The sequence below is a fragment of the Notolabrus celidotus genome, chromosome 19 (assembly GCF_009762535.1).
Source record: "Notolabrus celidotus isolate fNotCel1 chromosome 19, fNotCel1.pri, whole genome shotgun sequence".
Lineage (NCBI taxonomy): Eukaryota > Metazoa > Chordata > Actinopteri > Labriformes > Labridae > Notolabrus > Notolabrus celidotus.
This window is the reverse complement of record NC_048290.1, coordinates 14216448-14230758: the sequence shown is the minus strand read 5'-3', so window position 1 is coordinate 14230758 and position 14311 is coordinate 14216448. Positions and strand designations below refer to the sequence as shown.

At 39.4% G+C, this 14311-nt stretch overlaps 1 protein-coding gene across 1 annotated transcript in view; it reads left to right on the top strand.

Annotated features, from left to right (window-relative positions):
* Positions 1-14311, top strand: part of si:ch211-196i2.1 (collagen alpha-1(I) chain) — a 109170-nt gene that overhangs the window by 76479 nt on the left and 18380 nt on the right. The window contains exons 33-46 of the mRNA XM_034709677.1: positions 1971-2024; positions 2504-2557; positions 2674-2727; positions 4498-4551; positions 4742-4795; positions 8221-8265; positions 8906-8950; positions 10597-10704; positions 10896-10949; positions 11060-11113; positions 12213-12266; positions 12479-12586; positions 13416-13469; positions 14150-14257. Of these exons, the coding sequence (XP_034565568.1) occupies positions 1971-2024; positions 2504-2557; positions 2674-2727; positions 4498-4551; positions 4742-4795; positions 8221-8265; positions 8906-8950; positions 10597-10704; positions 10896-10949; positions 11060-11113; positions 12213-12266; positions 12479-12586; positions 13416-13469; positions 14150-14257 (900 nt within the window). The remainder of the gene's footprint in view (positions 1-1970; positions 2025-2503; positions 2558-2673; positions 2728-4497; positions 4552-4741; positions 4796-8220; positions 8266-8905; positions 8951-10596; positions 10705-10895; positions 10950-11059; positions 11114-12212; positions 12267-12478; positions 12587-13415; positions 13470-14149; positions 14258-14311) is intronic.

Here is a 14311-nt window from a genome sequence, read left to right as displayed (position 1 = left end):
GGTGAGAAAGTGTGTGTGTATATTTCCAACACGGGCTTACCAAGCTGCCATAATCTCCTGAATCCATAATTCTTTTTTTGATTTCCAGGTCACGTTTCAATGACATGTTATTATAGATACATATACTTTAATTCAGTGGAGACACTTCTACAAGACAAGTTAGTATCTCCAAAGATGTTTCTCCAAGCATGTTTTTTCTTCTGGGAATGCATCCAAAGAGCTAAGCATAAATTTCATCTCAAATATTCAAACACACAAACAGAGGAGAGCCACTGGATGGCAGAGTGGTGCTTATCAACCTCAGCTTAGTTTTTTTAAACCTGCAGGAGGCATCCAGATACATTAAGTAAAGGTTTCCTCTATTTGTTTATTTGTTTATTTAATTATTAATTTATAAACCCGACCACACATTTGCATATCTGAGACGTTTAAAATGTCACCACACTTGCAGCACCAGGATGCTTTTTGAGTTCTAATGGATTTGATTCTGTTTTTCTGTTTTGTCTGGGGTTTTTTTGTTTGTTTGTTCTTGTTGTTTCCCAAAGTGCATTTAAAGACGACCAATAAGCTTGACTCAGATGTTTTTTCAGTATTTTTATTTTGTTATCTGTGGAAATGCACTAGATGTGTGAGAAGGAGCGGAAAAAAACATGCTTTTGTGCTTTTGATCATTCTTTTGATTTAAGATAAAAAAAATTGTATGCATGGATACTCAGTTCAAATCAAATGCCATCAGGCCCCTGATGCTCACACTTAGGCATCAGTGTGTGTGACTTAAAGATGATGTAGGGAGACAATTTGGCACAATGTATGTGGATACCTGAACACTTCTCTTACATAATAATAATAATAATAATAATACATTTTATTTATAGACACCTTTCTGGATACTCAAGGTCACCTTACAACATACCAAGAGTAAAAACAACAGTCAACAGTAAATAAATACATAAATAGAACAGAATAACAATGCAATACTAGAAAAATGAAAGTGGAGTCATGATGAAAGTGAAAGTGAAGTCATACCAGTCCTATAGAGACAGATCAAAGCGAGTAGGCTTGGTGGAAAAGGTGAGTTTGAGGCAGGATTTGATGGTGGTGGGAGAGGTGGAGTTTTGTAAGTCCTGGGGAGAGAGTTCGGGAGCGGCTGAAGGCTCTCGACCCCATGGTGGTCAAGCCAGCAGGTGGGAGGGTGAGTTGGGTTGAAGAGGAGGACCTGAGACTACGGCTGGGTATTTTGGTATGGAGGAGCTTTGGTTGTTGATGGCCTCGAAAGTGAGAAACAGAATCTTTAAAATGATGCAATACATGACAGAAACATAAAGCATCACACTTATTCTGCAGCTGTACATCCTTCACTCCTCTTGGACGGCTTACACAGTCAGTTTTCTGTCCTTTTGAAGGTGTTGGATGGGTTTGAGGTCAAGGCTCTGTGCAAGCTTGTCCACAGAATTGGAGAAGCCGTTGTTGAGAGAGTTAGCTTTTGTGAGAATCAGACTTAATGATTTTGTGCGACACTGACCTTGTCTGAAGAACACGGGAAACCAACAACTAAATAACTCAATTTCTGCTGAAGCTGAGGACCAAGTTTTAACTATGAAATTAACAGTCTCCAAATTATTCATTGCTCTCTGTTAATAAAGACAAATGCTGCTATTAAAGAGTCTTAAATTAAACCCTTAATCACAAATACATTATCCGTAGTGACACATAGAGAGTAGCCTCATGAATCTCTAAATGACCAAGACACAATTAAATGGAAGATTAAACAACTATTTCGTGAAAGTATGAATTTAACAGCTCAGTTTGTCAGCTACTTTCATAAATGACAGTCCACTTTGGCACTTCAGTATTTCTGGCCAGCTTTTTGACTCCCATCATCTTTACTCTCATCCCCTCTGTCCCTCTTCACTTCTGTTACATTTCCTTGTGTCTTAATAAACTTTTCATCTCTCTTGCTTCCTTTCCAGGGTTTTCAAGGCACGGCTGGAGAGAGAGGGGCAGATGGCTCACCAGGTTCTCTGGTAAGCTTCACCCTGTGGTTGTTTTCTCTTTCAGACAAAGGATTGGAAGTACTGCAGCGGATGTTATTTGTGTGAGATTGAGTTTCTGAGGCAGAAAGTTTGTTGAAGGTGAACAGATCCTCAGAAGTTTACAGCTGGCAGATGTTTTGCATCTATTCCCTGTCAGACAAATGTTCAAATCCACAGCTGACAGGTTTTTCTTTAATATGTAATCAGATAATATCTAAAGTAAGCCAAGCAAAATCATTGCAGTGGAGCAGTCCTTCAATCTAACCACACACAGACTGCAAACACAACGTTTGTGTATCAGTGGAGGTGATCCGCAGTGTCCTTGTTTACTGATGGAGTGTCACTTCAAAGGTCAGGTGTTTGAGCTGATGAAATGTCTATGCAGCTCTGCAAATTGAAGTGGCCGAGCAGATAATCAGATGGTACAGATTGGTATTTTGGACTCTGGTGATGATTTTTCCATCTGACAGGGGCCGCCAGGGAAATCAGGACCTCCAGGCCCACCAGGACCCCCAGGAGACAGGGTGAGTCCTCCTGCTCAGTGCAGCCATGACTTTCATTACATGTATACTTCGATGCATGCTTCTTGTGTGTCACTTTGTGTTACGTAGACGTGTGTTTCGTATGTTTTTTTTCTCAGGGTTTCACAGGGAAGCCGGGCGTGGAGGGACCTCAGGGCCCAGTAGGCATGTATGTAAGTGATTCCTGAGAAGGGCACATACAAGGAATGCACCTGCACTCCCTTGTCACAGCTGAAACAGAACAGATTAATATAAACCATACTGACAGAATACTGTTTTTATTTGTATATAGATACAAATTTAGATTTTTCTATTAAGACATTGTTTATTGAGTTTATTTTGAAATTGTATTCTACTAAAGTATGAACAAATCAGAGAGTTATTTGAGTTGTAGAAAGGGAAGAGGAAATTCTGGACCAATTGTAGATTAATTCATGATTGAAGACCTACTTAAAAGCCAATACTGAAGGTACCAGCAGCCTAAATAATATAATTTATAATATAATATATACATTTTTATCTTTGGTAACCTGCTAATGTTGAAGGGTTGAAACAAATACACCTCCCTACATCATTAAACTCACTAATTAACTTAATTATTACACTACCAGTCAAAAGTTTGGAAACACCTCCTCATTCAAGGGTTTGTATTTATTTTAATTATCTTAAACACTGTAGATTAATATGAAAGAACATATATGGAATTATTTAATGAACAAAAAAGTGTTAAACAAAGCAGAATATGTTTTATATTTTAGATTCTGTAAAGTAGCCACCTTTTTCCTTCATGACAGCTTTGCACACTCTTGGTATTCTCTCAGTCCGCTTCATGAAGTGGTCTCCTGGAATGTTTTCTAATTAACATGAGCCTTGTCAAGAGTTCATTTGTAGAATGACTTGCCTTCTTAATGTGTTTGAGACCATCAGTTGTGTTGTTCAGATGTAGGGTTAGTACACAATGGATAGCCCTATTTGACTACTGTTGTAATCCAGATTATGACAAAACCAGATTATTTCATAGTTTTGATGTCTTCAGTGTTAATCTACAATGTTGAAAATAGTTAAAATAAATAAAAACCATTGCATGAGAAGGTGTGTCCGAACTTTTGACTGGTAGTGCATTCATAAAATGAAGTAGGACTACAGCAGCAGAAATCCTTTGAATCCTTTCCAATAAGTCCGGACACTGAAAACAAAGTGGACAAAGACTCACCAAAAGAGTGGAGAGTGGTGCATGGAAAGAAACCTTCTCCATTTTCTGCCACAAAAAACTGATACAACAGAGAAGTACACTGTTTTTTAGATTCACTTGGAGTCATGTACTTGGAGTACCGAGGTTAGCTCTTCCCTCCAGTTCTGGAGTCTTTTCATCATGCTCTTGGCTAGTAAGCATACCAGTCCACACTCTACTGTGTAATCTTCTCTATTTGCAGTGTGAAAGACTGGAGCTGAGTGCTGAGACGCATGAAAGCTTTGATTAAAAATCAGTGTTAGTCCACCAGATATTGATTTCTGAACTCGTCCTGAATTCTGTTTCTGTAAATAAATATTAACTTGATTTTATTTGCAGTTTGAAAAATACTGCAAATAAAAGATCTAAATGAGAAGGATTTATTTGGAAGTTGGAAAGTCGGGAGAAATATTGTTTGCAATAAAACAAAACTTTCATTTCACTCAAAGGGAAACCTAAGGGTGAGAAGCAGAACCAGGGGAAATCTATTTTTTGCAGTGGTCTCTTGGTTGTTTCTGAAGCTGTACATAGATCCAGTCAACCTTCTTCTTAATGGTCTTTTTTCAGCTTTTGTAGATGAAGAAGGCTCATCACACAGTTTCATATCCAGCTGAAACCTCCTCACAGGAGCTTTAAATGATCCTTGATTAGCCATTGTGACATGAATGCATGATTATGTTATTCTTTCGTTTGTTGTTCATCGTACTCACAGGGTATCCAGGGGAACGTGGGCATGCGTGGGATTCCAGGCTTCATAGGAGAACGGGTAAAGTCTTCCTCTCAGTCTTTAACGTTAAAGCTGTGTAAAACAGAGTTTTTATTGATCAAGGATCAGGAGCAAAGCATCAAACATGTTGCTGTACATGAGGACGATCCGGCGTGTAAAACTGTGGAGGCCAGAGTGAAAATCCATTTTTCAATAACTCTAATGATCTCCTCTTTCCTCCCTGCACCAGGGTGAGCCAGGTTTACGAGGTTTACCTGGGCCTGTCGGGAAACCAGGACCTGCAGTAAGTCTTCTGATTTTTATTTCTCATCTCATGACCCCTTGGACCTGTTAAGGGAATACGAGAGGAGAGCCGGGATTGTTCCCGGAATTTGATTAGGACAGCAGCAATGACGGGGTCAAACCAAGGAGGATTTGGTAAATAAAAGTAAAGCAGTGAAGTGTGCAGCCAGTGTGCAGAGACTTCCTGTTTATGGAAGTGAACAGGCCACAGTGATTGATTTTGTTTGGAGCCTCTGGTGGCAAATCTAATGGCAGTGAGACAGAGGAGAAATATATTACTCCAATCACTGCCCTCTGGCCTGTCCCTGCTGCCCTGCAGAGCGCTGGGTGACATCCTCAATGATGAAACATGTTTCTCTAAATGTTAAAAATCACTTCCACTGTGCAGGCTTCACTAATGATCAGGAAGACTGGAGCCAACTTCTGGCTTTGTCTCAGGGAGTTAACTTGAGTTAATATTGTGCTGAATTTAGTTGAAAATAACAGTTTTCAATAACTTACTCATAAAGTGTATAACCAATGTTTTGTCAGTATTTTTCGTATCTTGCACAAAGTTACACCTCACTGTTTGGCATGAGTAGTTTTCCTTCCACAGGTTGTATATTGTACAGTATGATAATGACGTTAACCTGAGCAACAGGTTTTCTGTTAATTGGGAGTGAAGTGAGATGAACTGTGAAGGTGGGAGACTTCTAATGAGGAAAAGCACCAGGCAGCTCGCACAAAACACATTAACACTGAACAAATCATTACACTCCTGCAGAGAGTGTTTTTCTTAATTGTCTCATAAAACACACATGTATGCGCCGGAGCGCAGACACTCAGGTACACTCTCAGAAATCTTCATACAATGAAACCACTTTGATATGATACTTTTAAGACTGAGACATTTGTCATTGTCATTGTCTCTGCTTTATTGAACACAAAGCGGGAAGGTGAAGTTTCCTTCCTAAAACGTATAAAGTTTCCACGCCCCGTTAATCGATCCTTCTCTGTTGGTTGGTCACGTTTGGGAATAAGAAAATCCATCTTCCACAGAAAGAGTCACTTTCAGGAACAGAGCCGAGACTGTTTTCTGAAGTTAACTTCTATTCCACACTGCTCCCCCCAGTATCATCGAACACATTTTACACACTCACATGGCTGCACACTGTTGTGGTGAAATCCATCAATCTGTCATGAAGTAAAGTGATGCAGCGATGAGGAGGAGGAGGATCTATCAGCTGCTGGCCTGAGCACCGAGTACAGCTGAAAACTAAAGTCTCTTGTCCACATCACTGATTACACAGAGAGCTGAACTCATTACTGTTGGGAACTGGACTTTCAACTTCAGGAACAAAAGAAAAACCTGACAGACATACTACAGTTTAAAATTATTTATTGACGAGTGAATAAAAACACGGTCTGCGTAGTTCTTAGATATATAGATTATGTTCTTTAAAAAGATGTGACTATCTGACCTTACTTTCCTCAAGACACACTACCTACTGAGACACTTTTAGGGTATAGGTTTTAAAGTTCAATACTTTTTCTCTTAGGCCGGTGTTTTGGTTTAAACAGCGACCCTGTTAACTGGAGACTTTTAGCCGGATGCATCCCTAATAAACGTCTTTAGACGATCATTAAATATCTGATGAGGATATTTTGAAATCTTAATAAAAACTAAACTAGTTTGCATTCCCAGGAACTCCCTCTGTGTTTCAACAGCTGTCTAAATTCCACAAACACTGACACATTCAGCTGAAGGTCTCCAGTTTAAAGGGTCACTTTTAAAACCGTATCACCGGGAGAGACGCATTCGTGTTGGGCTGAGAGAGGACTACTGTTACAAGCTGCTAAATCAAGTGAATCACAACTTCTTCTTTTGAAAAGTACACACACATACAAAAAAGATAGAACAAATAAAAAAAAAATGAAAGAAAGAGAAATCAAGTGAATCACAGATGTGTGTGATGTTATTGCAGACAGCGGGCGGAATAAAAACACTGCGGTTAATCTACCAATCAGACACGTTTAGCATTGTAGGCCCTGCCCACTGAAAGTCCTGGGACCTTTGAAAAGTACTACCCCCCTAGCAGGGGCTTTTAAAGGGGGAGATTAACTACCCCTGAACTAAATTTAGACCCTGGGTCCACCGGTCGGAATGCACGTAGTTCCAGGTAAAGTTCCTCTGGTCGAAAAACGCCTTTGTTTTATGTAAACAAAATGAATTATAGGAAGGTAATAAGGTCATTAAATATGTTCTAGAAATGTCAAAAGAATAGTGGCAGCCGTAGAACCGGCAGACCAGATTAATGATTAACGAATAAAACTAATTCATTAAATCTCATTTTAATTCACTAAAGATATCTTAACGAGTAACTAACTACCATCTCCATTCTCCAGGTGTCAGCTAGTTTAATGCATGTGTCCAAGGATGTTTTTAACTGAAAATTAAATTCTGACTAATCGATTTGTCCAAAGGGAAGAAAAAACTTGGATTGCAATTTTATTAACACAGCAAAAAACTGACCGCCACGGAGTGCCTTTGGTGACATTTGAGGGAGAATAAATAAATTGAATGTGTCCACAATTGAATAATTCATGGCCACTAAATAGTTATAGACGATTATCTTAATGCAGAGATTGTTCATTGTTGCTTCTGTTTGCAACCAGGCTTTGATTATTCTTTTAAAATAACGTCTGAAAGAGAGAGTGATTGAACAAGCTCAGACAGACAAGCGAGAGTGAGGGTGTGTCATTACGCTAAGAAGTGGAAGGAAAAGAAGAAAAGACTTCATTTGGACATCAGACTGAACTTCCCTCATTAGCATGGACAATGGCAGCCTGACATTTTGTGGTCCAGCCTGTCACAGTGAACAGCCATTGTTTTGTTTCCTCACCAGAAAATGATCATGAAAGAAATCGCTTTGTCATCCAGAGATAAAAAGAAAAAGAAGTCAAGATCTCGAAAACAACTTCAACTAGCGTTATTACTTTTAAACCAAAACACAAATAAGTTGAGATCTTGAGAAAATTAAGAAAAATACTCATTATCACCGGACTGCTGAGCAAATAAAATACACCAATGCATGTCTGCTCAAGCTTCAGTATCATTTTATCCTTCAGTAAATGTTTTAATTTAATGGAGTTTTTGTGAAAAATTAACAACACCAAGAAAAGAGAGAGGAAACATTTTCTTGATTTAAAATAAGCACTTCTTGTTATGTAACCTTATAACTCTGTTACTTTAAAGAATATGTAGTTGTGTTGTTTAGTTTCTGGAGCAGCATTTTGTTCTTTGACTACAACAGATTCTCTTTAAGTTGTGAAAATGTTCAGAGAGACAAGGGCACGTCTTTGTGCTTTCCTCACACTGTGCACAAACTGATGTGTGAGCGGTGGTTGTGATGATCGTGTCCTGACTTGTCTGTTTTTACTTTTCAGGGTCTACCAGGTCCCACCGGAGAGAAGGGACCCCGGGGACCTCAGGTGAGAAAACCCTCTGATAGCAGGAGATTAGCCCGAAATCAGGAAGGGCTCAGTCTTTGTTTCTCCTGAATCTTTTTTTTTGGGGGGGGGAAGGGAGGTTTGGCTTTATTGATAGGACAGCTGAAGAGAAACAGGAAATGTAGGGAGTAGAGAGTGAGGAAAGACATGCAGCAAATGATTATTTGGCCGGGAGTCAAACCGGCGACCTCTACAACGAGGACTATAGCCTCTACGTGGGGCACTTAGAGCGCTAGTCCACCAGCGCACCGTTTCCCTCAAATCTTGTTCGTAGACTCAAACTATGATGCCAGAGGTTTTGATTCATACACACGATTTGCTGTCACTTATTATTCCTTTGGAAATTCTGTTTTTAAAGCATACAGTTCAGCTTTAAGAGGCACAGAGAACTGATCATCTTTTCTTTTAATAACGCTCAAAGAAAAGTCAGAAGATATACCAATCACTGGTTTTCAGACTCAGAGCTCGTCCATGTAGAAAACTGAGGGATTTTTAATAAAAAAATTGTGAAGGATATTTAAAGATCAAGATCAACTAATGATTTCAGTGGAAAACCATCAGAAACATCAGACTGTCTTTTAATGATTTGTTCTGTAACAAACCTGTGTTGTCTCGCTCTCAGGGTCGACCTGGAGACGAAGGCTCAAAAGGGATACAAGGCCGACCGGTAAGTTTTGGATTTCATTAAAGTTAAGCAGTTTGGCATTTTGGGTTCATTATTGTGTGCTACAGGCCAGCGTGACACTTTAATTTGACGTACACTTTTTTGTGCCTTGTTTTTTTAATGTCACTTGTCATAAAGTAACATGATGTGCACAGCGAGGGGTGTGTCAAGCAGCAGGTTTGTAGTCAGGCATAATAAGTGTTTATCCTGCTGCTGTCAGGAAGCCTGTCAAAAGCCTGGTGTTGTGTTCTGAACCAAAAAAACAAGTGATTAAAGTTTGAGTATATAAAGTATTCTCCAAACCAGTCAAGAGATTTCACATGCTTGATCCACCTCAGGGTCTGCGTTTGAGTAAGAAGATCTTTAACAAATTTACATTAACCGTCAGTGGTGGACAAAGTACACTTCTTCATTACTTAAGTCAGAGTATAGATCCTCCTGGTTAAACATTACTCCAATACAAGTGAAAGTTGTTCAGTCAGATTCTGACTTGAGTTAAAGTCCTGGAGTACTTGCTTTTAAAAATACTGATGTATTCAAAGTACTTTTTAAATATCTCAAAACGTATTTTCACAAAGCATGAGTGCAGTCAAGAATGCATGGGTGTACATTCTGCTCTGTTCTGTTTATCTAGAAACATGATTTCATATCTAAAAAGTCTACCATGAAATATAAACTAAGTTACTACAAACAGACAAGTTTCAAATGTTCATCTGGAATCAAACCAGTGTGTTACCTACAGACCTTCACATGCTTTCTCAGGTTAGATGCTGATGTTTTGTAGACTGTGATGAAGTTTGTGCGGTAAACAGATCAGAGATTTACAACAATACAAACAATGGTTCTTTATTTCAAAAAGCTCAAATGTGGGTTTAAAATATGGCCGTGGTGCTCAGGTAGAGAATCATCATCCTTCTTAGTCATAGCCATCATCACCACGACTAAATGAACGCACTGATCTGAAGAACGTTTGAGCTACACTCAACCGAGGTCCGGCTACACCACTGAGACAAACCAAACACAAGTACACCAACAGTTTACTGTCTTTGGGATCTGATTTTAGAAAAGAAAATTCATCAGCTGACTTCAAAGCTAAAGTAGTGAGTAACTAGAGCATTGATGGAAATGTAGAGGAGTCAAAAGGATGATATTTGTTTTTCAAATGGAGTAAAAGTAATAAGTTCCCCATAAAAATAATACTCAAGTTAAGTACAGATACTCAAAAAAATGTACTTAAGTAAATTTACTTTGTTACTGTCCACCACTGTTAACCGTACATTATAATCAATCAGAGCAAACAAATGTTCTAGTTTCATTGTAAAGGAATTTAATTTAATGGATACATTATCTTTCACGTCCCTGTTTACAATCTTTAACAGAGTCACAGTCCACAAAGTTATTATCACAAACCTTTGTGAAATACCACCTGTCACTCTCTGACTGGATTTGTAGATGTGGATCACTGATATGTGTCTGTCTGTTCCTCCATCTATTGTGTGAAGCGCAACAATCACAGAGTGACCTGCGACGAATCAGGAGACGCACAGTCTTCAGAATAAACATTGACAGAAGAAATCACCAATAGAATCTTAAATCTGTGCATTTTAAACAGTCAAATGAAGTCAGTGTGAATGTCTTCTGATGTTTAGGGCCCTCCAGGTCTCTCAGGGTCTAATGGGGCTAGTGGAAAACCTGGACCCAGGGGAAGCCAAGGCCCCCAAGGACCTCTGGGGCCACAAGGGCCAGCAGGAATCCTAGTGAGTGGGTACCTTCAATCAAATGCTGCTTTTACTTTTACGCATAAGTCTCCTTGATATCTGAAGAGATGAGAATCGATCAATGATTTCATTTGAGTCAATGTGTGAAAACCTGGTTGACCTGCTGCAGCAGAAACCAGCCTCTTATTTATTACATATAATCTGAACATGTGTTTGTTGGATGTCCTCAGGGCCAGCAGGGTGCTGATGGGTTGTTAGGAGCAGTAGGGGAAAAAGGAGAAAAGGTAAACTTTAATATAAAGAGTATGTGACAGAAGTGTTTCAACATGAGAGTACTTTATAGGAACCCACTTACTGAGGAAATCCACTTACTGAGCTACACTGTGACCTGCAGGGTTTAACTGGCTCGCCTGGTGATGCTGGCCCCACAGGACCGGATGGACAACAGGTTGGTTTAGATTCATAGTGGAGCAAATAATGCAACATTTTTGTATCACATTTCTTCAAGCATTTTTCAAGTGCTCTGTTTATTATAGCATAATGTAATAGTTCAGTATTTATCAAATGAAAATAATGTGACTGTAAACTGTTTTATGAAACAGCCAAAAGGATACGATAAAGCATAATACTTCATTGGAACTGATAAAATGTGAATAAACAAAGCTGTTACTGATAACAGCTGTAAGCCCTAAATGTGATGAGCAGGATGTTAAACTCAGTCTGAACTTTATTGGCAATAACTTTGGATGTTGAAAACAAATAAGAAACAACAAGAGACACGACATCAGAGAGCAGGAGGTTGGCTTTTCTTTTTCTTTTTTGATCAAATATTTTTCTTTCTTTTTAGAAAAAAGACAATTAGTGTACATTGTAATCATATTTGCAGTATATACTTATACACAAATGTACACACACATAAAATAAAGTAAAATAAATGCATAAATAACTGAACTAAAATAATACAAAATTGAAATAAATAAAAACCCACCCAAAACAAACTGAGAGGCTAGATCTGTTCTTTCAGTTTTTCAGTGAATGAAGCCCACATTTGAATACTACACTCTTTAACTGTGATCATCTGAGCAGTGGAAAGCTCTAAGTAACATATATCTAGGAAAGTGAGGATCCAACACTTGACCTTCAGCCTATCCGGGTGTTTCCACCTCATCGCAACCAACTTCTTGGCAGCAGTGATGCTGGTAAAAAAGAAGGTATTTTCTGCTGCACAACGGCAGGGAGCGAGGATAGATGACTCAAGAGTGGTGGTTGGCTTTTCATGAGTTTGATACCATTTAAAAAAAGGAATGGATCGCACCAAACAGGCAGATAACTCTGACTGAACGAGCACAGAAGCTTTCCTGAGTCTGCCTTTTCTATATAACACTCACTAACCTTACATGGCAGCAATGATACTATTCAAAAAATAAATCTACAATGTTGAAAACAGAAACTCAAAAACAAACAAAGAGTACATCAGGTTGATATCACTTTTTTATATGTGTCTTTGGATGAAACGTTGTTCACCTCCTCTTTTGTGTTCTCCTCAGGGTCCTCATGGCCAAACAGGCACTGAAGGCCCTCCTGGACAGAAAGGAGATCAGGTCAGCGATCAGTCCTTATGGATTATTCATACCGCAGTCATCTTAAGACATCACTCTACGTCAGTTTGTTTTGTGTGACATCAGGTCATGTTGACCATGCCAGCCTTCAGCCTCAGGAGGGATGGATGTAATGACAGCTGAACATGTACATGCATTCAAAAAGTCAATATCTGTATCTGATTCCTGTCTTCTTACATTGCTGTGTTTGACAGGGGGACAAGGGGCCGTGTGGGCAAGCTGGCCCTCCAGGGCCCCAAGGAGAGATAGGTCTTGAAGGCCCCAAAGGCTTACAGGGACATTCAGGACCTGCAGGCAAAGAGGTGAGTGAATCCATCTGCTTTTAACAAACATGATTACAGACTCACATGTTCAAATGCTGCCTCATAAATGACCCAGCAGCTCTACAGGAGGTGATTTTCCAATCCAGTAAAGAATTTAAGGACCTCATCTCATCACCATTACCTCCAGTCTGTTTGCTGCTTCAACCACACACTGTGTTTTGTTATGGTGAACAGATGTGCTTGTTGTATCTTTTTATTTCTTGTTAGCACTTCAGAATGCTGGCAGACTACAAATACTTCAGGTGCTTTATGAGATATGTTTCTAAAATAGTTTAAGCAGAAACACAATCACTGTTTCTTAAACCGTGAAATTAAATTTCCCCAATGATGCAGTGACGGAGGCTCTTAAATCAGATTCCAGTGAGGCTTTCCAAACCTTTAATATACAACAACAGGATGAGCAGAGAGCTGGCAGGGCCTGTAATTTCTGTTTTACCTTCAGAATATCGGGTCCACATCCTGGAAACGCACCCTCTGCTTTGAAAGCATTGGTAAATAAAACATTTATAGAGTCCAGCAGAGTCCTATTAGACTGTGTAATTGCTTTTTAAAGTGCTTATGGGTATTTTTTAAAACAATTTTCCAGTTTGGGCTTTAGTGGTGAACCTTTTTTTAAAAACAGCAAAAACTCAAAAAGAATAAAAAGCAATAAGACACATGACACAGGAGAAAATGATCATATGCAGCTTTGGCATCCACAGGATCACAATATGGCATCAATCTTAAATTGAACTGGCTTACTTCCCAAAATATGGTAATCCTTTTTTTCTTGCTAAACTTAAGACTACTCTTCATTCCTCCTCTGCAGGGTGATGTCGGACTTCCTGGTGAAGCTGGAGGTCCTGGACCCAAAGGGGAGAAGGTCAGTCTCTTTCAGTCAGTCAACTTTGTTGAAACTGTGTTAAAAATAACAAGTTAAAATGTATCCTACTTATGTCTGTGATTTGAAGGATGATAGTGTTGCTGTGGCTCTAACATGATGTTCACTCTGCAAGCTGTAATGCTAGATTCAGATTAGGCTCTTTGTTCTTCGTTTTAAATGTAGCCTGTAGCAGATTCCTGTGGGAACTGATCACAGTCCTGAACTGACCCACATGCAGTACACTAATTGCTGAAGTAAACATGGCAGCCTCAGAAGTAAAGGGGGGGGGGGTCTGAGCAGATGATTGTTAGGGGGAGAGAGAGGGAAAACAAGATTCAACATTTTAATCATGGCTTTTTGAGTGACTGACTCCTGCCCTTGTCCTGCCAGCTCAGAGCTGTAACGAGTGACGCTTTGCATGCATTCTGTCCTGGTTGGTCAGAGTGAGGTCACATTGCAACATAGCTGACCTGTTTCAAAGTAAGGACCTTATGTGCAGGTTGCTAAAATCTGATTTGAAAAGATCAGACGCAATGTGAACTGGGCTTTCAAACTGTCAATAAAAATGTGATCTCAGTCACATCTGAGCAAAAATCTGATGTGGGTCATTTCTACTCGCAGTGTGAACACAGTTTAAGGAATGTGTGCAGGTTGTGATCAGACTCTTGTTTTTCTTGCAGGGAGAGGTGGGACCTCTCGGTTTATCTGGTCGAGAAGGCCCCTGGGGAGCGCCTGGAGATAACGGAGAAAGGGGCCCAAAGGGAGAGAAGGGCCACATCGGACTTATGGTGAGCACAGATTTGATAGATTTTTAAAACATCACGAATGTATATATTTTTTTT